Raw genomic sequence first — 23,723 nt, 5'->3', positions numbered from 1 at the left:
GTTGTCGTTCCCTGGCTGCGTTACAGTAAAGTGTTGTCGTTCCCTGGCTGCGTTACAGTAGTGTTGTCGTTCCCTGGCTGCGTTACAGTAAAGTGTTTTCGTTCCCTGGTTGCGTTACAGTAAAGTGTTGTCGTTACGTTACAGTAAAGCGTTGTCGTTCCCTGGCTGCGTTACAGTAAAGAGTTGTCATTACGTTACAGTAAAGCGTTGTCGTTCCCTGGCTGCGTTACAGTAAAGTGTTGTCGTTCCCTGGCTGCATTACAGTAAAGTGTTGTCGTTCCCTGGCTGCGTTACAGTAAAGTGTTGTCGTTCCCCGGCTGCGTTACAGTAAAGTGTTGTCGTTCCCTGGTTGCGTTACAGTAAAGTCTTGTCGTTCCCTGGCTGCGTTACAGTAAAGTGTTGTCGTTCCCTGGCTGCGTTACAGTAAAGCGTTGTCGTTCCCTGGCTGCGTTACAGTAAAGTGTTGTCGTTCCCTGGCTGCGTTACAGTAAAGTGTTGTCGTTACGTTACAGTAAAGTGTTGTCGTTCCCTGGCTGCGTTACAGTAAAGTGTTGTCGTTCCCTGGTTGCGTTACAGTAAAGAGTTGTCGTTGCGTTACAGTAAAGTGTTGTCGTTCCCTGGCTGCGTTACGGTGAAGTGTTGTCGTTCCCTGGCTGCGTTACAGTAAAGTGTTGTCGTTCCCTGGCTGCGTTACGGTGAAGTGTTGTCGTTCCCCGGCTGCGTTACAGTAAAGTGTTGTCGTTACGTTACAGTAAAGTGTTGTCGTTCCCTGGCTGCGTTACAGTAGTGTTGTCGTTCCCCGGCTGCGTTACAGTAAAGTGTTGTCGTTCCCTGGCTGCGTTACAGTAAAGTGTTGTCGTTACGTTACAGTAAAGTGTTGTCGTTCCCTGGCTGCGTTGCAGTAGTGTTGTCGTTCCCTGGTTGCGTTACAGTAAAGTGTTGTCGTTCCCCGGCTGCGTTACAGTAAAGTGTTGTCGTTCCCCGGCTGCGTTACAGTAAAGTGTTGTCGTTCCCTGGCTGCGTTACAGTAAAGTGTTGTCGTTCCCTGGCTGCGTTACAGTAAAGTGTTGTCGTTTACTGGTTACGTTACAGTAAAGCGTTGTCGTTCCCTGGCTGTGTTACAGTAAAGCGTTGTCGTTCCCTGGTTACGTTACAGTAAAGCGTTGTCGTTCCCTGGCTGCGTTACAGTAAAGTGTTGTCGTTCCCTGGCTGCGTTACAGTAAAGTGTTGTCGTTCCCTGGCTGCGTTACAGTAGTGTTGTCGTTCCCCGGCTGCGTTACAGTAAAGTGTTGTCGTTCCCTGGCTGCGTTACAGTAAAGTGTTGTCGTTACGTTACAGTAAAGTGTTGTCGTTCCCTGGCTGCGTTGCAGTAGTGTTGTCGTTCCCTGGTTGCGTTACAGTAAAGTGTTGTCGTTCCCCGGCTGCGTTACAGTAAAGTGTTGTCGTTCCCTGGCTGCGTTACAGTAAAGTGTTGTCGTTCCCTGGCTGCGTTACAGTAAAGTGTTGTCGTTCCCTGGTTACGTTACAGTAAAGCGTTGTCGTTCCCTGGCTGTGTTACAGTAAAGCGTTGTCGTTCCCTGGTTACGTTACAGTAAAGCGTCGTCGTTCCCTGGCTGCGTTACAGTAAAGTGTTGTCGTTCCCTGGCTGCGTTACAGTAAAGTGTTGTCGTTACGTTACAGTAAAGTGTTGTCGTTCCCTGGCTGCGTTACAGTAAAGTGTTGTCGTTACGTTACAGTAAAGTCTTGTCGTTCCCTGGCTGCGTTACAGTAAAGTGTTGTCGTTCCCTGGATGCGTTAAAGTAAAGTGTTGTCGTTCCCTGGTTGCGTTACAGTAAAGTGTTGTCGTTCCCTGGCTGCGTTACAGTAAAGTGTTGTCGTTCCCTGGCTGCGTTACAGTAAAGTGTTGTCGTTACGTTACAGTAAAGTGTTGTCGTTCCCTGGCTGCGTTACAGTAAAGTGTTGTCGTTACGTTACAGTAAAGTGTTGTCGTTCCCTGGCTGCGTTACAGTAAAGTGTTGTCGTTCCCTGGCTGCGTTACAGTAAAGTGTTGTCGTTCCCTGGATGCGTTACAGTAAAGTGTTGTCGTTCCCTGGCTGCGTTACAGTAAAGTGTTGTCGTTCCCTGGCTGCGTTACAGTAAAGTGTTGTTGTTCTCTGGCTGTGTTACAGTAAAGTGTTGTCGTTCCCTGGCTGCGTTACAGTAAAGCGTTGTCGTTCCCTGGCTGCGTTACAGTAAAGTGTTGTCGTTCCCTGGCTGCGTTACAGTAAAGTGTTGTCGTTACGTTACAGTAAAGTGTTGTCGTTCCCTGGCTGCGTTACAGTAAAGTGTTGTCGTTCCCTGGTTGCGTTACAGTAAAGAGTTGTCGTTGCGTTACAGTAAAGTGTTGTCGTTCCCTGGCTGCGTTACGGTGAAGTGTTGTCGTTCCCTGGCTGCGTTACAGTAAAGTGTTGTCGTTCCCTGGCTGCGTTACGGTGAAGTGTTGTCGTTCCCCGGCTGCGTTACAGTAAAGTGTTGTCGTTACGTTACAGTAAAGTGTTGTCGTTCCCTGGCTGCGTTACAGTAAAGTGTTGTCGTTCCCCGGCTGCGTTACAGTAAAGTGTTGTCGTTCCCTGGCTGCGTTACAGTAAAGTGTTGTCGTTACGTTACAGTAAAGTGTTGTCGTTCCCTGGCTGCGTTGCAGTAGTGTTGTCGTTCCCTGGTTGCGTTACAGTAAAGTGTTGTCGTTCCCCGGCTGCGTTACAGTAAAGTGTTGTCGTTCCCCGGCTGCGTTACAGTAAAGTGTTGTCGTTCCCTGGCTGCGTTACAGTAAAGTGTTGTCGTTCCCTGGCTGCGTTACAGTAAAGTGTTGTCGTTTACTGGTTACGTTACAGTAAAGCGTTGTCGTTCCCTGGCTGTGTTACAGTAAAGCGTTGTCGTTCCCTGGTTACGTTACAGTAAAGCGTTGTCGTTCCCTGGCTGCGTTACAGTAAAGTGTTGTCGTTCCCTGGCTGCGTTACAGTAAAGTGTTGTCGTTCCCTGGCTGCGTTACAGTAGTGTTGTCGTTCCCCGGCTGCGTTACAGTAAAGTGTTGTCGTTCCCTGGCTGCGTTACAGTAGTGTTGTCGTTCCCCGGCTGCGTTACAGTAAAGTGTTGTCGTTCCCTGGCTGCGTTACAGTAAAGCGTTGTCGTTCCCTGGCTGCGTTACAGTAAAGTGTTGTCGTTCCCTGGTTGCGTTACAGTAAAGTGTTGTCGTTCCCTGGCTGCGTTACAGTAAAGTGTTGTCGTTCCCTGGCTGCGTTACAGTAAAGTGTTGTCGTTCCCTGGCTGCGTTACAGTAAAGTGTTGTCGTTCCCTGGCTGCGTTACAGTAAAGTGTTGTCGTTCCCTGGCTGCGTTACAGTAAAGTGTTGTTGTTCTCTGGCTGTGTTACAGTAAAGTGTTGTCGTTCCCTGGCTGCATTACAGTAAAGTGTTGTCGTTCCCTGGCTGCGTTACAGTAAAGCGTTGTCGTTCCCTGGATGTGTTACAGTAAAGCGTTGTTGTTCCCTGGCTGCGTTACAGTAAAGTGTTGTCGTTCCCTGGCTGCATTACAGTAAAGTGTTGTCGTTACGTTACAGTAAAGTGTTGTCGTTACGTTACAGTAAAGTGTTGTCGTTACGTTACAGTAAAGTGTTGTCGTTACGTTACAGTAAAGTGTTGTCGTTACGTTACAGTAAAGTGTTGTCGTTACGTTACAGTAAAGTGTTGTCGTTCCCTGGCTGCATTACAGTAAAGTGTTGTCGTTCCCTGGCTGCGTTACAGTAAAGTGTTGTCGTTCCCTGGTTGTGTTACAGTAAAGCGTTGTTGTTCCCTGGCTGCGTTACAGTAAAGTGTTGTCGTTCCCTGGCTGTGTTACAGTAAAGCGTTGTTGTTCTCTGGCTGCGTTACAGTAACGCGTTGTCGTTCCCTGGCTGCGTTACAGTAAAGCGTTGTCGTTCCCTGGCTGTGTTACAGTAAAGTGTTGTCGTTCCCTGGCTGTGTTACAGTAAAGCGTTGTTGTTCCCTGGCTGCGTTACAGTAAAGTGTTGTCGTTCCCTGGCTGTGTTACAGTAAAGCGTTGTTGTTCTCTGGCTGCGTTACAGTAAAGCGTTGTCGTTCCCTGGTTGTGTTACAGTAAAGTGTTGTCGTTCCCTGGCTGCGTTACAGTAAAGTGTTGTCGTTCCCTGGCTGTGTTACAGTAAAGCGTTGTTGTTCTCTGGCTGCGTTACAGTAAAGTGTTGTCGTTCCCTGGCTGCGTTACAGTAAAGCGTTGTCGTTCCCTGGCTGCGTTACAGTAAAGCGTTGTTGTTCCCTGGCTGCGTTACAGTGAAGTGTTGTCGTTCCCTGGTTGTGTTACGGTGAAGAAGTGAGACCCTTTCTGAACTTGTCCTCATCACTAAGGATCCTTTATGGTCGTTTCATCGTATGTAAATATCGTATAACAGTCGTCCTCCTAATATCACATCACCAGTATTGAGGTGTTCCATCAGAAGTATTGTGATATTTGTGTCAACACTCAGCCCTAATCACTAGCCACCTTTATCCTCTCTGCCGGGGAATAAACGTGATCACAGGATCACTCTGCTGCCTCAGGCTCTTGGCCAGTAGTGTGTCGTGCAGTTCGGACTCTAACCCAACTGTTGTTCACCTCAAGTAAGTAAATGATTTACATGAGGAGTGATATCGAGGGTGCGGCCGCAATCAGGCAGCCCAAAGAAAGAGGAAGATGAAGAGGAGGGCTCAGGCGATGCTTTCTGCTTAGGGTTTAGCGACGTAGAGAAATACTGTTATGGTATTTATAGGGAATTTTACACAACATTGATGCAATATCTGCTTGCATAGGCAAAAATACTATGTTTAGGAATCCAGCTGAGGTCCATCCCAGTGAACTGTATGGTTGTGTAAACTGTTTGGTTGTGTTCTGCTGCAGCATGGTTTTTAAACACCTCTTCCAGACTTGTTCCACTCTGTGTATCACTTTCCCTCAGCCCTTACTCTTATACACATTTTGCGTGGTACTGCCCAAACCTTGTGATCGATTTTAATGTATTCTCAATGTTTTACATTTACTCACAATATGATACACACTGCTTCACCAACGTCTCAGAGGGATGTTTCAGACTCTACAGTATTCATGTCACAAATAGAGATATGTGACTTGTGATTACTTGGATAATTGAAATTAAATATGGATACTTAGATTCATGGATCAATAAGAACTCCATGTTGAAAATGAATAAAAAGAACAATTGTGTTTTTGGGTCATTTTGAAAATGATCTGCTGTCTTACAGTGACACCTTGTTTTGTTTTGTTTTGTTTGTGATACCCTGTAAACATGAAGAACTCAGGATGTCAGACAGTGAAGCCCCCGGTGTGACCGCTGGCAGTTCAGACATGGCAGACAAGGCCTTGCCTGCTGGGACACCAGACCACTCCTCGCCCACCACAGCTGCCGATGTCTCCGTGGACAACTCAACAGACGTCGCCCCGACGAGGAAAGCCCGGAGGAAAGTAGAGGTCAAACCTCCCACCGAGGTCAAGGAGACTCAGGAGACCACCAAAACAGAAGAACTACCGAGCAAGGTGAGAGAAACTCGTGTTATTTAAAGATGATACAGTCTGAAATGACATGAAATGGTTTGGTTTGGTTTGTCACATCAGAAGGAAACTGGAATCCTTCCCCTATCTTGCAGTGAGATAGGGTAGAAGTGCACTTTTTAAGGGGTTGTACGCCTCCACATGTTTTGATGTGAAAACGTTTGTACGGGTTTAGCATGGTGGAACTGACTGTCCTCGCAACAAAACAAAAAATGAGATGCATCACATGGCGGCTTTGAAGGAGAAAATTGATGCTTTTCTTAAGTCCGCATGAAAATCAACCCCCTCTGAATGACCTACATCATACGGGAGCGTCAAAGACGGTGAGACCATGTGATGTAGGCAACAAACGTGGCGTCCACCACTTTATACCAATGAAATGTGAGACGAGTAGAAAGATGGCATGTTGTCGTTAGCCAGCTAAACTAAGAAGAAGAAGAAAGAAAGAAAGCCACTTTATTTTGTCATTGAACAGGCTGCAATGAATGTGTGTCTGCATGTCACCATCCTGTTGTATAGGAGCGGTGAGCAGCTGCAGCGCCCGGGGACCAACTCCACTTCTTCTTTCCGTTGCCTTGCTCAGAGGCACAGACAGGAGTATTAACCCTAATATGCATGTGTTTCTGATGGTGGGAGGAAACCGGAGCACCCGGAGGAAACCCCACACAGACACGGGGAGAACGTGTAAACTCCTCACAGAACAGACCTGGGGTTCGAACCCAGGACCGTCTGGTTGTGAGGCAACAGTGCTAACCACCTTGCCGCCCCTGATGGTGAACTGATGGTTATTTATTTGTCTTTTGTCCACGTTCAAACTGATCTGATAATGTTGCGGGGGGGGGGGGCATTGAGTCACACTACAGAAGTACCTTTCAGAGATTTGTGGGTGATCAGAGAAGTGCATTCATCACATAACAAGGGATTTATTTTTCATTTCCTAGCATATTTAAAATGATGATTCCAGTTATTGGAAAAAAATGGCAGGATCAGATCCAGTCATCGGCAGGCCTGATAATTGGTTGAACCCTCTTGAGTTATAAATAGTCACACAGACTGGGGTTGGATGACGCAGCATCCACATATGTGGATGCTGCGTCATACATACTTCATAACCATACTGTCATTGAATGTCAGTCCATGATGTGTACAGCTATAATTTGGGTCCTTCAGCCATTTGACAGCCAGACAACACCCAGAATAAGTTAGTCTGACATCAACAAGAGTCTCACTGATTATGGCCAATTTCACATGTGTGTGGACATGAAGGAAGGTATAAAGGTCATTTATTCACCTGCTTTTATTTCTCTCTCACACTCTCTTGCACTCCCTCACACAACCACATCATAGTCATACCTCTGTTTCTTGTTTCTCCTTTACTCTTGTCCTCTTGCTTTCCTCTCCCTCACTCTCTCTCTGTCTCTCTCGCTGTCTCTCCATCCTGTCTTCCCTCTCAGACCTCCAATGAGTCGACTGTGCTTCAGGGTGGATGGGGCTACTGGGGTAGCTGGGGAAAATCCATATTATCAACTGCCACCGCTACTGTGGCCACCGTGGGTAAGTTGTTGAAACCCAGTGAGAGACCATGTCTTTATGCATGCTCAATAATCCATGGAAGGAACTCACAGAAGGTTGGATCAGTTCATCTGGGCACAACATTTACAGAGAGAAACGTTTCATCATCATCTAAGTGACCTCTTCAGTCTCACCTGACTGCAGGTACCCCACCCTTATCATCAATACAGTGACTGCAGGTGTCCCCACCCTTATAAACAGTACAGTGACTGCAGGTGTCCCCACCCTTATAAACAATACAGTGACTGCAGGTACCCCCACCCTTATAAACAATACAGTGGCATAACGACCTAAACCAACAACCAGTTTCATATGTAAATATGGGTGTGACCATTAACTAGAGTTACAATGACCATGTGTACTATTCACAGAGGATTTGGGAATGTTTGCAATCACAGCATTGTAAGATGGTGACACGTGTACTCTTAGCCCCCCCCCCCCCCCCGGTTCAGGGATTGTCATTCCCTCTTCACATAGATGGCCTCTTTGACTCCCTGTTCAAACCAGCATTCATCCATATCAAGGATGTGCATCTCTTCATCCTTGAAAGAGCTCTGATGTCCTATACAGAGACAGATTTGTGGATGACACCTGGGTTAAAATCAAATCTCAGGATGTAGCACATTTCACCGGCCACATTAACTCTGTGGACACCACATCAAGTTCACCAGGGAGGATGTGGAACATGACAGGGTAGTCTTCTTACACTGTGAAGTTGTAATTGGTGATGGGGGACATTTGATTGTTGATGTTTACTGTAAACCAACACATACTGATCAGTACTTAAGGTTTGACTCTCGTCATCCACTGGAGCACAAACTAGGAGTCATCAGGATGCTGGACCACCGAGCTGACAACGTCCCCACTGACACAGCAGCTGGGGAAGGGGAGAAATCCCACATTAAACAGGCCTTGGTTAAGTGCTGTTATCCTAACTGGGCGTTTGTCAAAGCCAGGAAGACCCCAAACAGTGCACCAGCTGATCGAAGAGAGGAGAAGGACAACAGCTGTCTTAAGTATAAACCTGTGGTGATTCTGTATGTGGTGGGAGTTTTGGAACAGTTGAGGTGTGTATTTTCCAAACACCACCTCTCAGTTGCTTTCAAACCCCAAAACACAAGTGCCAGAAGTTGGTCCACCCCAAGGATCAGGTCCCCCGACACAAACAGAGCAATATAGTGTAGCTGTTCAGTACCAGGAGGATTACCGTGACTTGTACATCGGGGAAACCAAACAGACGCTGGCCAAGAGGACACACCAAAGAAGAGCTAACACGTCAGACCAGGACTCCACAGTCTACACCATTGACAGACCCGGACTCCAAAGTCTACAGCAGCGATGGCTAACCATGTGCCATGGAGAGCCATGTGTATGCAGGTTTTCATCCCAGCCGGACTCCACACCAGGTGATTTCCCTGATTAACAACCCTTCATCCAAAGAGGAAGAATGTATCTGAAATCACCTGGTGTGGAGTCGGGTTGGAATGAAAACCTGCGTACACATGGTTCTGCATGGCACATGGTTAGCCACCGCTGGTCTACACCATCTAAATGCCAGTGGCCACTCTTTCAAGGATGAGGATGTGCACATCCTTGATAGGGAGGAACACTGGTTTGAACGGGGAGTCAAAGAGGCCATCTATGTGAAGAGGGAATGACCATCCCTGAACTGAGGGGGGACATCTGTCACCATCTTACAATGCTGTGATTGCAACTATTCCCCAACCCTCTGTGAATAGTACACATGACCAGTGTAATTCTAGTTAATGGTCATGGTAATTTGCATATGAAACTCGTCGTTGGTTTGGGTTGTTATGCCACTGTATTGTTTATAAGGGTGGGGACACATGTAGTCGCTGTACTGTTTATAAGGGTGGGGGTAACTGCAGTCACTGTATTGTTTATAAGAGTGGGGTACCTGCAGTCAGGTGAGACTGAAGAGGTCACTTAGATGATGATGAAAAGTTTCTCTCAGTGAACGGTGTGTCCAGACGACCTGATTCAACCTTCTGTGACAGAGGCACCAGTTGCTCAGCCATAGTTTTTTAGTTTATCTATCGAAAAATATAGTGAACTATTTACTGTTGCTGTTAGAGGCAGAATCTGTTATTGAGATTTGCAGCAAAACAAGAGCACAAAGAGCACAAGTAAAAACAAGATTTCAGAACAAGAAAAAGACAAACAACAACAAACATACCAGACAATAAGAGATATAGCTGCGTTACACAAACCTCAGGATGGTGTGTTAAAGTGCTTGATGCTAAACCTGTTAATGTGTGTACATTCTTGTGAGGTTTGAAGGGGGGGATGTTTCACCTGACCAGTGTGGTGTTTCCACAATCTCACCTGTTTCACAATCATAGTCATCTATACTGGCCAGGAGTGCCTCTCCACACCAGGACTCTGACTGCGGTACACGGCAGCTACTAGGTAGAACAAACAAACAAATCTTGGGAACATGGGAAATAGCCGTTTTGTTTTGTTTTGTTTTGGGGTTTTTTGTTTGCTCATCTTTCAGTTTCACTTAACTTTTTCAAATCAGAATTATTCTATTTTATAAGCCCGTTCCCACCTAGTAATATCTGATGAAGTTACCAGAAGCAATCAGTGAGGGCTGATGCTGCTCATCTTCTGCATCTGTTTCCAAGACGGAAGAGGCATCTCTACTGTTTTATACACACTTTATACACACATACACACTTTATACACACTTTATTACCACATATTATACACTATATACACACTTTATACACACATTATACACTTTATACACACTTTATTACCACATATTATACACTATATACACACTTTATACACATTATACACACTTTATACGCTTTATACACATTATACACACTTTATACACACTTTATACACACATTATACACACTTTACACACATAATACACACTTTATACACACTTTGTATCTCCGTAGGTTAGTTCCCTGTGCATTAAGTTGGTGTTTCTCGCTGTCCGTCGCAGGTCAGGGGCTCACCCAGGTGATTGAGAAGGCTGAGACCTCGCTGGGCATCCCCAGCCCCACCGAGCTATCAGCCCAGCAGAAGGAAGAGGAGGAGGGGAAACAACAGGGTAATGATGAAGCACTCCCTTTTCCGGGTGACTCAGTGGTCAGAGATGAGGGGCTTTGCTGTTCGTTACTGGAACAGGACAAGTTTCATGTTGCACACATCTCTGCAACCTCTATGCACAGGGTTCCAGGGCACAATGTCCAGGACATGGAAAAGTTATAGGAAGTTATGATTTCCTTTGGATTTTTCCCCCTTTTTCTCCCCAATTGCACTTGCCCAATTACCCCACTCTTCTGAGCCACCCTGGTCTCTGCTCCACCCTGTCTGCCGATCTGGGGAGGGCTGCAGACTACCACATGCCTCCTCCGATACATGTGGAGTCGCCAGCCGCTTCTTTTCACCTAACAGTGAGGAGTTTCACCAGGGGGACGTAGTGTGTGGGAGGATCACGCTCTTCCCCCCAGTTCCCCCTTCCCCCCCGAACAGGCGCCCTAACTGACCAGAGGAGGCGCTAGTGCAGCGACCAGGACACATAATACATCCGGCTTCTCACCCGCAGACACAGCCAATTGTATCTGTAGTGTCGCCCGACCATGCCGGAGGTAACACGGGGATTCGATCCAGCGATCCCCGTCTTGATAGGCAACTGAATAGACTGCTACGCTACCCAGACGCCCTAGTTCTGATTTTTAAAAGGTTTTGGAAAAGTCACGCAAATCGGGAAAAAAGTAATAGCTAGGGGAACCGTAGCGGCGGGTTTTAAAATTTCCATTGTATGTATACATGCAACGATTTGTCTCAGTATTCTTACATGTACCTCCGCTGGCTAGCTTTGCCATTAGCTCGCTAGCTAGCTTGTTGCCAGCATACAAGACAAGTGTAGTTTCAACCGTCAGAGTCTTCAAATGGATAAATTCTAAATATGGCTTGTAACAGTTAAGGGGAGTAGTGTCTCATTTACAGCATTTGAAGTATTCATTATATTTGAAATAAATCATGTGACTTTTTCATTGACAATAACAGCTCCGCCATGTTGGAGGACAGCTAGACCTTAGCAACCACTGTTTACACTGAAGTTCTCATTGTCGATCTGTGTTTACAAGAATGACATTTTAAGCGAAAATCGGACATCCATCCATTATCCGAACCGCTTATCCTGCTCTCAGGGTTGTGGGGATGCTGGAGCCTATCCCAGCAGTCACTGGGCGACAGGCGGGGAGACATCCTGGACAGACCGCCAGGCCATCACAGGGCTCTGTCTGTCTGTCTGTCTGTCTGTCTGTCTGTCTGTCTGTCTGTCTCTCTCTCTTGCGCGCTCTCTTTATATATATATATATATATATATATATATATATATATATATATCAGGAATCAGGAAAAATGTATTGTCATTTCTTAGATGTACTTGCATACACAAAGAAATTAACTTTCGTTTCCCCCAGCCCACAGCAGTGCAACACAAAAAACACACATCTCAAATTTCCCATAAATGAGACCACCAAAAACATAAAAAACAGAGAGAAGAAAGCAAAAAACAAAATCAAACAGTTAACAACACACCCTGCAACGCAGTCCAACAAAATTTCTCTGTCCAGAGAAGGAACTCCAGCCAGGATGACTGTCGGAAGTACCGGTCTGCATGGGCTAACAGTTAGCTAAGCCTGCCCCGCCTCTGCACCCTGCCAGACCTCCCTCAGCGTTTCCTCCCCGGGCACAGCTCCAGGCAGGGGCCGTGGTCCCTGGGCCCATCGGGCGAAGCAGACCAAGCTCTCCCAGCCGATCCAACGCCAGCTCTCCCAGTCAGACACCCTTGACACATGTCCCCCGCACTCCACACGATGACGCAGACTCAGACAAAATACTGCACAGTCGACGCTAGGCGAGGCCACCGCCAGACCGCCTCGGTGTTTTATCTCGGGTGCAGCTCCGGGCAGAGCCATACAGCTCTGGAAAGGGCCGTAAGCTCCCTCAGCCGATCCAACACCAGCTCTCCCAGCCATCAAACGAAAAAAAATCGACGAACAAAATAAAAAAACTTCAGACGATGACATATTACATTACATTACATGACATTACAGTCATTTAGCCGACGCTTTTATCCAAAGCGACTTACAATAAGTGCATCATGTAATGTAGGAAATCAGGAGAACTACTAGTCATCAGAGGTCATAAGTGCATCTAAACAAGCATCTAAGAGCAAAACCATTGCTAAAGTAAAGTGCAAGAAAGAGATTTTTTTACCTTTTTTTTTTAATGAGTGAATACAATAAGTACCAAGAACAAGTAACAGGGTAGTAGTTCTTAAAGAGGTGAGTTTTCAACCTGCGGTGAAAGATGGGCAGCGACTCCGCTGTCCTGACATCAGTGGGGAGTTCATTCCACCACTGTGGGGCCAGGACAGAACAGAGCCGGGACCGGGTCAATCGGCAGCAGGGGCCTCTGAGCGACGGGGCAACCAGGCGTCCCGAGGTAGCAGAGCCAAGTGGTCGGGCGGGGGTGTAGGGCTTGACCATGGCCTGGAGATAGGAAGGAGCTGTTCCTTTCACTGCCCTGTAGGCTAGCACCAGAGTCTTAAACTGGATGCGAGCAGCTACTGGGAGCCAGTGTAGGGACATGAGAAGGGGAGTTGTGTGGGAGAACTTAGGGTGGTTGAACACCAGACGAGCTGCAGCTTTCTGAACAAGCTCCAGAGGTCTGATGGCCGACGTCGGGGCGTCAGCAAGGAGGGAGTTGCCGTAGTCCAGCCGGGAGATGACCAGAGCCTGGATGAGCACCTGTGCCATCTCGTCGGTGAGGAATGGGCGAATCCTCCTGATGTTATAGAGGAGAAATCTGCAGGAGCGCGCAACCGATGCAATGTTTGCAGCAAATGACAGTTGGTCGTCCAGGATCACACCCAGATTCCTCACAGTCCGAGTTGGCGTCACCGCGGTGTTGTCAATGGTAATGGCACAAACTTAGACACAGATGGCAACAAAGACACTGCATGGTTGGCACTGGGTGAGGCCACGGCAAACGCGAGTTTGCACTGCTGTCTTCCCACTATATATATAATATTAATCAGCCAACTCATTAAAACCAAATGTACTGAAATAAAACATCACAGTTGTGATCCACTCTTTGAAAAACAGTTTGCAAAATAAATGTGACAAAGCTCTGGCCTACCGACACAAAGGATCAGATTCGATTTGAGGATTTTCAGCTGTTAGGCCAATCTCATGCAATTCCGCAGTGACTTTGATGGATCGATGTACAAGCTTTAGATGGAAAAACTAAGGAGAGATATGTAGAAAAACTCATGCTTATCGATATGTTAGACCCTTACGATAATCGGAAGAATGAGTGGACTTCAAATGCTGATGAATACCCCAGTATATCATACCCAGATATCGTGAATGACTTGGTTTTAAACCTGAGCCCCTATACTGCTGACAATCTAGAGTTACAAAAGCCTCTAAGCGTACAACCGGTTTCTAGAAGGATAAGTCAAAGACACCAGAGTGGAAAATTGAAGGAAAATAGTGCAGTTGTTTCTTCACGAGTAAGCATGCAGCCTAATTACGTAAGATTAGCAAAAAGGCCTAAAGTAAGATCATCAGTCATGCAAGCTTACCAGTGACAAAATAGTCAGAACAGACCCTTGCATAGTCTAATTTTTCATCTGTAACATCTTCCCGACTTATCCTCCATTTCCATTTTCTTCTTCTTTCCTCTGACAATCTTCGAGTTTCTTCTCCTTGATGGCTGATTGTCTTTGGAAAGCGAAAGTAGGACTTGTTTCTCTCTCTGCCAGCTCAGATGGAACAGCCAAAAACAGTGAACAAATTAACCATTGTACAATATGGAACCACAACAGCTATTCTATATGAATGAAACCATGGAACAAACTCTGTCACTCTGACTGTTTAGAAAACGTTTTGCATCCTGCAGTGAGCAACACAGCATCCTGTGGATTGGAACCATTGTCCTCCAACATGGTGTGTGTGTTGCCGTCACGTGATATGTGATGTAATATGAGAATAAAGTGTAGACAAACTTTAACATCATATATAGTTTCAAAACACCTTTTCAGTGGCAACTCTAAAAAGTGCTTTTGGTCAGGGAAATGAATTGAAAAGTCACGGAAAAGCCTTGGTGAAAAAGTGTATGAGTTGTGTGTACATATGTGAGTGTTTGTTTCTCCTTGAAGGGGAAGCCGGTGATGACACGGATGAGGGAGCAGGAGACGGGACATCGGCGGTGGGGAGTGCCATGGGGATGCTGTCTTCCCTCACCAGCGTGGTCCAGAGCACTGTAAGGAAGCGCTGATGGACAGACACTCTAACAGCTGTTCTTCTGTCAGTACATCTTGTTTGTGTTTTTGATGTTTTGGTAGCAGATGAAGCAGTAGTAGAACATGTTGCTGCACAGACTGCTGAGGTACAGGGTTTAAGGAAGGTAAACATTACTGTGCTGAAGTGTTTCAAAAGGGTTGCTCTGGCTTTGTGTTTTTATATTTCTGGTCAACCCGTGTAGTGGTTTGTGTATTTTAATACGGGTCAAGTTGTCCCTTACGTTTTATGTGAAAGCTTAATTTTAGTGAAATCAATTTGAAAGTCGAGCTCTACACATGGAAGATGATCATCCATCTATGCAACTGCTGTTGTTGCTGGCTTGTTAAAATTGTGCGTTTTCAAACTCCTGCTGTGTCCATTAGAAATCAGAGGCATTCATTTTGAGGAAAACCTATACCAAGAAATTCCTGACAACGATTTTCAAAACAACCTGAGATCCGTCTGTCAGAAAATGCAGCAAAGGCCATAAGGCACATAATAAACTTAAACAGTATTTCTGTCCAAGATGTTCAACATATACATGTCTTCCATCGTTCATTAGAGGATAGGCTCACTTTTGAAACCAGATGTCAGACCGTCTTGATGCATGCTCAGTAATCCAGGTGAGGAAATCCCAGAAAGTTGAATCAGTTCATCTGGGCACAACGTTTAGTGGGAGAAAGGTTTCATCATCATCCAAGTGACTTCATCAGTCTCAGCTGACTGAAGGTATCCCCCAAAAAATTAAATCTCAGGATGTAGCACATTTCACCGACCACATTAACTCTGTGGACACCACATCAAGTTCACCAGGGAGGATGTGGAACATGACAGGGTAGTCTTCTTACACTGTGAAGTTGTAATTGGTGATGGGGGACATTTGATTGTTGATGTTTACCGTAAACCAACACATACTGATCAGTACTGAAAGTTTGACTGTCATCATCCACTGGAGCAAAAACTAGGAGTCATCAGGACGCTGTACCACCGAGCTGACAACGTCCCCACCGACACAGCAGCCGGGGAAGGGGAGAAATCCCACATTAAACAGGCCTGGTTAAGTGTGGTTATCCTAACTGGGGGTTTGTCAAAGCCAGGAAGACCCCAAACAGTGCACCAGCCGATCGAAGAGAGGAGAAGGACAACAGCTGTCTAAGTGTAAACCTGTGGTGATTACATATGTGGTGGGAGTGTCGGAACAGTTGAGACACGTATTTTCCAAACACCATGTCTCAGTTGCTTTCAAACCCCAAAACACGCTGCACCCGAAGTTGGTCCACCCCAAGGATCAGGTCCCCCGACACAAACAGAGCAATATAGTGTAGCTGTTAAGTACCAGGAGAATTACCGTGACTTGTACATCGGGGAAACTAAGCAGACGCTGGCCAAGAGGATGACACAACACAGAAGAGCGACCAGGACTCCACAGTCTACACCAACTACAGGCCAGGACTCCACAGTCTACACCATCTACAGACCAGTGGCCACTCTTTCAAGGATGAGGATGTGCACATCCTTGATAGGGAGGAACGCTGGTTTGAACGGGGAGTCAAAGAGGCCATCTATGTGAAGAGGGAACGACCATCCCTGAACCGAGGGGGGGCTAAGAGTACATCGGTCACCATCTTACAGTGCTGTGATTGCAACTCTTCCCATATCCTCTGAATAGTACACATAACCATTGTAACTCTAGTTAATGGTCAGAGTAACTTGTGTATAGAACACATTGCTGGTGTTGGTGGTAACACAACTGCTTGTTTCGGTCGTTATGCAGCTGAGCTGTTTATTAGGTTGAGGTGACCTTGATGTGGTTGTCCACAGTTATTGTAGTCGGTGAAATGTGGTAAGTCCTGAGATTTAATGTTTTGGGGGGGGAAGCTGCAGTCAGCTGAGTCTGAAGAAGTCACTTAAATGAGTGATGAAACATTTCTCCCACTAAATGTGTCCAGAAGAACTGATTCAACTTTCGGGGACACACATCACACCTTTACCACGGACAAAATCTTCACTGAGGCTTCATAATTAAGAGAATTTTTTTGACCCCCCCCCCCTTTCTTTTTCCTCTTCTTTTTTTCCCCCAATTGTACTTGGTCAATTACCCCACTCTTCTGAGCCATCCCAGTCGCTGCTCCGACTACCACATGCCTCCTCCCATACATGTGGAGTCACCAGCAGCTTCTTTTCACCTGACAGTGAGGAGTTTCACCAGGGGGATGTAGCGCACGGGAGGATCACGCTATTCCCCCAGTTCCCCCTCCCCCCTGAACAGGCACCCCGACCGACCAGAGGAGGCGCTAGTGCAGCGATCAGGACACATACCCACATCCGGCTTCACACCCGCAGACACGGCCAATTGTGTCTGTAGGGACGCCCGACCAAGCCGGATGTAACACAGGGATTCGAACCGGCGATCCCCGTGTTGGTAGGCAACAGAATAGACCGCCACGCCACCTGGACGCCCAGTAGATGTTTGTTTTCTAATCTCTCTTGCAATACATTCTGGTATATGTAGGCAATGTAGAACAGCTCTCTTGGGAGGAGAATGCTGATTTCTCTGTCAACATGAATTGAACCAAAGTGAACATAGACCACCAGCACTAACTGGACATGCGGATTATTAACAGTCCCTTTAAGAGTGGTGATTTTATTTTGATTTTCTGTTCTTTCTTTTTTCTTTTTCTTTTTTGAGAACATTAACATCTCCCGTCTCCACCCTCTTCCAGGGTAAGACGGTGATAACAGGCGGGCTAGACGCCCTGGAGTTCATTGGGAAGAAGACCATGGACGTGATAGCAGAGGGCGATCCCGGGTTCAAGAAGACGAAGGGTCTGATGAACAGGACATCCACCTTGTCCCAGGTAAGCAGGAGGACAAACACTTATGAAGACCTTGATTCAAGAAAATGTGTTGCCTAACAACCGGGTTGGTGGTATTTGTTTATGGTACAGTATGGTAGCTCCGTGTTAACGCACCCAACTTCCCAACATAAATATAATAAATGAATACTGAGGATACACGTAACAATAACTACATAGCCATTAAGCGGTAATCGGGGGTCATGGAGTTGAGGGGTGTAGTAATTGCAGAGGGGAAACTGCCTCTGAAACGGGTGTTTTTTGGACTGATTGACCTGTGGAGTATTTCTGATGGCATCAGTGTAAAGAGGTAGTTGGCTGAGTGGGAGGGGTCGTTGATGATGTTATCACCCTGGTTGGCTGTGTGGGAGGTGAAGAGGGAATCCAGGGGGGAAGCTCACATCCTGTGATTTTGGAGGCTTTTTCCACTTTCCGTTGGAGCTTTTGGTTTTGGTGATTCTCTCCATGGTTCCTAACTAGGCTGTAAAGGAAGATGTGAGGATGCTTTGGATGATGCCAGCGTAAACTTGGACCAGTAGCTGTTTATTGACCCTGTACTCCCTGAGATGCCTCGGGAAGTTCCTGAGATGCTTCGGGAAGTACAGTGGTTGCTGTGCCTTTTTGGTTATGGAGTTGGTATTGATGTCCCATTTGAAGTAATTGCTGATATGAGTGCTGAGGAATTTGAAGGAGTGTGTCACGGTTATGGGTCGGTCAGTAATATGGATTGGTTCTTTGGCAGTCTTGTTTTTTATTCTGTAGTTCTTTGCCTCCACCTTTAGCGTATTCAAACAAATCAGTCTTTAGAGGAAAGTGTTTGTGTGTCTGAGGTCAGCGTGTTTCTCTGGGTTGTCGGTTAGCAAAAGACACGACTCAGACAAGCTAACGTTAGCTCTGTTGGACCGCCGCTCAACCATCTATTTTAACATTTTAAGCATCCAGTCAGGATATGATGTAAATAATATGTAATGTCAGGTACTCTGTTGGAAATATACTGTCAGTACTAGACCTACTTCCAACTACACACTCAAAACATGATCCTGTATCGCTCTGTTCACATGAAAGATACACAACAGTTGTGACTCACATCTATCACATTATCCTTGTTTCTCTTTCTTCTTTTCGGAATTATTTTTGGAATTGTTTTTGGAAAAACGACATTAGTCATTTGCAAATAATAAAAAATCTGTATTGTTTATAAGGGTGGGTGGGGTACCTGCAGTCACTGTATTGTTTATAAGGATGGGACACATGCAGCCAGTTTAGACTGAACAGGTCACTTAGATGATGATGAGGTGTCTGTCAAGAAACGTGTCCACATGAACTGACTCAGCCTTCTGTCATTTCCTTACCTGCATCCTGCATACATAAAGACAAATCCACCGAAAGGGTTTTTTTTTGGGGGGGTGGGATTTTTCCCCTTTTTCTCCCCAATTGTACCTGTCCAATTACCCCACTCTTCCGAGCCGTCCCGGTCTCTGTTCCAGCCCCTCTGCTGATCCGAGGAGGGCTGCAGACTACCACATGCCTCCTCCCATACATGTGGAGTCACCAGCTGCTTCTTTTCACCTGACAGTGAGGAGTTTCACCAGGGGGACATAGCACATGGGAGGATCACACTATTCCCCCCAGTACCCCCCCTCCCGAACAGGCGCCCCGACCGACCAGAGCAGGCGCTAGTGCAGCGGCCAGGACACATACCCACCTCCGGCCTCCTACCCGCAGACACGGCCGATTGTGTCTGTAGGGACGCTCGACAAGGCCGGAGGTAACACGGGGATTTGAACCAGCGACCGCTGGCCACGCTACCTGGACGTCCTCACTGTCCTTGTTTCTTAAATGGTAAACATTGATTTTATCTTCAAAACAATATCGATCTCTCAAGATGTTCCTAAAAGATGCTGTGTCTAGAACAACCGTCTTCATGATTCAGAGGAAGATGATAGTAATTCTTCCATGGTCTTCATCAAGTTGAAATGCCAGGTTCTGGAAGTAAAACAAGCCATTCATGGTCACCATCGGAACCATAATGTGTTAACTGTACAAGGTAGAATACCATGAGCTACCAGATTGTGAAACAATGGTATGTGTCCCTGCAGAAGCCACAAGTTGGATTTAAGCTGTAATTTCAAGACATCGTGTTTCGTTCCTCAAACCTGGACGAGGTGCTCCATCATCCTGGAGCCACTTCCATCAGAGTTGTGAGTGGTACCACGGTGTAGTAAAGGACTCTACGGTTGCACATGTGGAAGCCACTGGTCACTGTTGCCTTGCAAGCTGCTGCACCTGCTCCAAGTTCTCTCCATCAGACATGAGTAGTTCATGCCTTTTTAATTTCACAGCCTTGTGTGTCTGTCTTTTTCGTCAGTTTTTCACATGTTGTTTACACAGAATCACATGTCATAAGGCTGTGATTCATCTTGTGGCTGTTGGATCAGGTCAATGGCTGTTGGATCAGGTCAAGTCTGGAAACTCTTCATGTGGGGATCTTCTGAAGTGTTGCGGCTGCAGAAAAAGCCAGCTGTCACGTTCCCGCTCCATTAAAGGGAAGCAGAGTTGTGGTATTAAGATGCTGTTTAAGCTGTTTGGACCTGGCGTGACTCCTGCTGTTCCTCCTCCAAGGTGCTGAGGGAGGCGAAGGAGCGAGAGGAGCTGCAGACGGCGGAGGGAGAGTCATGTGACACGCAGAAGAAGACGGTAGCTCATTATGGCATGCTGTTTGACGAATACCAGGGGCTGTCCCACCTGGAGGCTCTGGAGATCCTGTCCTGTGAGAGCGAGTCCAAGGTACGTCTGAAGATCCTCACATGACGAGGGACAACAAATGATGAGCCTGTTCTCAACATGTGCACAACACATTACCATTTTTTAAGACATGTTGTTTATTTACTACACTAACTTTGTTTTTGGTAACTGTCTGGCATTTGTAAAAACTAATTTACTGAATCATTTGATTTGTGTGTGTGTGTGTGTGTGTGTGTGTGTGTGTGTGTGTGTGTGTGGCAGGTAAAGTCGGTGTTGAGCACTCTGTCAGGAGAAGAGCTGGCTGAGCTCAGGGTGGACCTGCAGCTGATCCAGACCCCTTTCTCTCTGGTCGAGTTTGACGAGGAGGAGGTGGACGAGAACAGAGGTGGTGTGAAATATGAGAACATGAAATGATATTTAATCAGATGAGGTGAAATATGAGAACATGAAATGATGTTTAATCAGATGAGGTGAAATATGAGAACATGAAATTATATTTAATCAGATGGGGTGAAATATGAGAACATGAAATGATGTTTAATCAGATGAGGTGAAATATGAGAACATGAGATGATATTCAATCAGATGGGGTGAGATATGAGAACATAAGATGATATTCAATCAGATGGGGTGAGATATGAGAACATGAGATGATATTTAATCAGATGGGGTGAAATGTGAGAACATGAGATGATATTTAATCAGATGGGGTGAAATGTGAGGGCATGCAATGATATTTAATCAGATGGGGTGAGAAAGGAGAACATGAGATGATATTCAATCAGATGGGGTGAGATATGAGAACATGAGATGATATTTAATCAGATGGGGTGAAATAGGAGAACATGAGATGATATTTAATCAGATGGGGTGAGATATGAGAACATGAGATGATATTTAATCAGATGGGGTGAAATGTGAGAACATAAAATATATTTAATCAGATGAGGTGAAATGTGAGAACATGCGATGATATTTAATCAGATGGGGTGAAATAGGAGAACATGAGATGATATTTAATCAGATGAGGTGAAATGTGAGAACATGAGATGATATTTAGTCAGATGGGGTGAAATATGAGAACATGAGATGATATTTAGTCAGATGGGGTGAAATATAAGAACATGAGATGATATTTAGTCAGATGGGGTGAAATATGAGAACATGAGATGATATTTAATCAGATGAGGTGAAATGTGAGAACATGCGATGATATTTAATCAGATGGGGTGAAATAGGAGAACATGAGATGATATTTAATCAGATGGGATGAGATATGAGAACATGAGATGATATTTAATCAGATGGGGTGAAATGTGAGAACATAAAATATATTTAATCAGATGAGGTGAAATGTGAGAACATGCGATGATATTTAATCAGATGGGGTGAGATAGGCGAACATGAGATGATATTCAATCAGATGGGGTGAGATATGAGAACATGAGATGATATTTAATCAGATGGGGTGAAATATGAGAACATGAGAGGATATTTAATCAGATGGGGTGAAATAATGAGAACATGAGATGATATTTAATCAGATTGGGTGAGATATGAGAACATGAGATGATATTTAGTCAGATGGGGTGAAATAATGAGAACATGAGAGGATATTTAATCAGATGGGGTGAGATATGAGAACATGAGATGATATTTAATCAGATGGGGTGAGATAGGAGAACATGAGATGATATTCAGTCAAATGGGGTGAAATATGAGAACATAGATTATATTTCATCAGACGGGGTGAAATATGAGAACGTAAATGATATTTAATCAGATGGGGTGAGATAGGAGAACATAGATTATATTTAATCAGATGGGGTGAGATATGAGAACATGAAATGATATTTAATCAGATGGGGTGAAATAATGAGAACATGAGATGATATTTAATCAGATGGGGTGAAATATGAGAACATGAGATGATATTTAATCAGATGGGGTGAAACATGAGAGCATGAGATGATATTTAATCAGATGGGGTGAGATATGAGAACATGAGAGGATATTTAATCAGATGGGGTGAGATATGAGAACATGAGATGATATTTAATCAGATGGGGTGAAACATGAGAGCATGAGATGATATTTAATCAGATGGGGTGAGATATGAGAACATGAGATGATATTTAGTCAGATGGGGTGAAATAATGAGAACATGAGATGATATTTAATCAGATTGGGTGAGATATGAGAACATGAGATGATATTTAATCGGATGGGGTGAAATATGTTGAAATGAGAATGGGGGGGAAACAGATGAAGATCTCTGCCTCTGTGAAAACTAGAAAGGCTTGATTGTGTGTCTTCTTTGTTGGGAGTGCAGATGAAGATGGGACAGACTTCCTGAAGGAACTGACAGAAGCCTTGGACAGGCTTCACATTTCTGCCTCAGCAGACAAACTTGGCAAGGTAACACAACCCAACCACACACTTTTCTTTATAATCTTTTTATTGCATTTTTGCACAGGTTTATAAGACAAACAGAACAGAATGTAAGCCTGCCTGTGAGTTTTACCCCATGAAAACCAAACCCACCAACCAATCACTCACCCACCCTCAACCCACCCAACTGCACCCTACATTGGAGAAGCAAAACAAGCAGACGGGTAAAAAAAAACGTGTGTGTGTGTGTGTGTGTGTGTGTGTGTGTGTGTGTGTGTGTGTGTGTGTGTGTGTGTGTGTGTGTGTGTGTGTGTGTGTGTATATATATATATATATATGTATGTATGTATGTATGTATGTATGTATCCACTGATTCAAGTAAATTCTTTATGAGACAGTACAACCCATAAGCAATCATCAGCTATCTATATATATATTATATATAGTTTTTTTGTTTTTTTTTCATAAATGGTCAATGGTGTTGATAAAAGTGCTCACCAAATGAGGAGCGGTATATTAATATAGATGTAGGCAGAAAAAGAAACAAGCCCTTACCCCATCGGTTGTAATGTTTTCTACCTAACCATTGGTTGCTGTGCATCATAACTACCAACCCCATTGGTTGTAATAGTTCAAAGGTTTTCTCCTGTCATTGGTTGCTGACCACCGAAATTAGGAGTGTGACTGATGAGTGTGCGATGCACGAAACAGGCTTGTACTACTATGTATTAAAAGTTTTTTTACCTACATCTATATCTATATCTCTCTATCTATCTAGCCATCTATCTATCTATCTATCTATCTATCTATCTATCTATCTATCTATCTATCTATCTATCTATCTATCTATATATATATATATATATATATATACATATACACACACACACACATAAAAGATAATAATCATAATATGTATATACGTATATGTATTTATGTAATATGTATATAGATAAATATACACACATACCCATATACATATACATACATACAAATATATGTACACGTAAAATAAATAAATAAGAAAATAAAATTTAAAAAAAAGAAGGGGCTGTGGAAGGGGAGAGGAAAACAGGGAGAGAGCTCAGCTATCCTCAGGGTCAGCTAGAACTGTCAAATTATTTATATTGTTTATATTATTATTTATAATATTGTTCATATTGTTTATATTATATTTATATTGTTTATATGACTATTTATAGTACTGTTTATATGACTATTTA

At 44.8% G+C, this 23,723-nt stretch overlaps 1 protein-coding gene across 1 annotated transcript in view; it reads left to right on the top strand.

The window, feature by feature from the left end:
- Positions 1-23,723, top strand: part of fam114a2 (family with sequence similarity 114 member A2) — a 34,616-nt gene that overhangs the window by 3,263 nt on the left and 7,630 nt on the right. The window contains exons 2-9 of the mRNA XM_056284889.1: positions 5,338-5,579; positions 7,049-7,148; positions 10,150-10,257; positions 14,386-14,489; positions 17,233-17,367; positions 19,987-20,151; positions 20,371-20,494; positions 22,442-22,527. Coding sequence (XP_056140864.1) covers positions 5,338-5,579; positions 7,049-7,148; positions 10,150-10,257; positions 14,386-14,489; positions 17,233-17,367; positions 19,987-20,151; positions 20,371-20,494; positions 22,442-22,527 — 1,064 coding nt within the window. The remainder of the gene's footprint in view (positions 1-5,337; positions 5,580-7,048; positions 7,149-10,149; positions 10,258-14,385; positions 14,490-17,232; positions 17,368-19,986; positions 20,152-20,370; positions 20,495-22,441; positions 22,528-23,723) is intronic.

Source organism: Lampris incognitus, chromosome 8 (genome assembly GCF_029633865.1).
Source record: "Lampris incognitus isolate fLamInc1 chromosome 8, fLamInc1.hap2, whole genome shotgun sequence".
NCBI classification, from domain to species: Eukaryota; Metazoa; Chordata; class Actinopteri; order Lampriformes; family Lampridae; genus Lampris; species Lampris incognitus.
The sequence above is the reverse complement of the archived record's forward strand: the minus strand, read 5'-3'. Positions and strand labels throughout refer to the sequence as shown.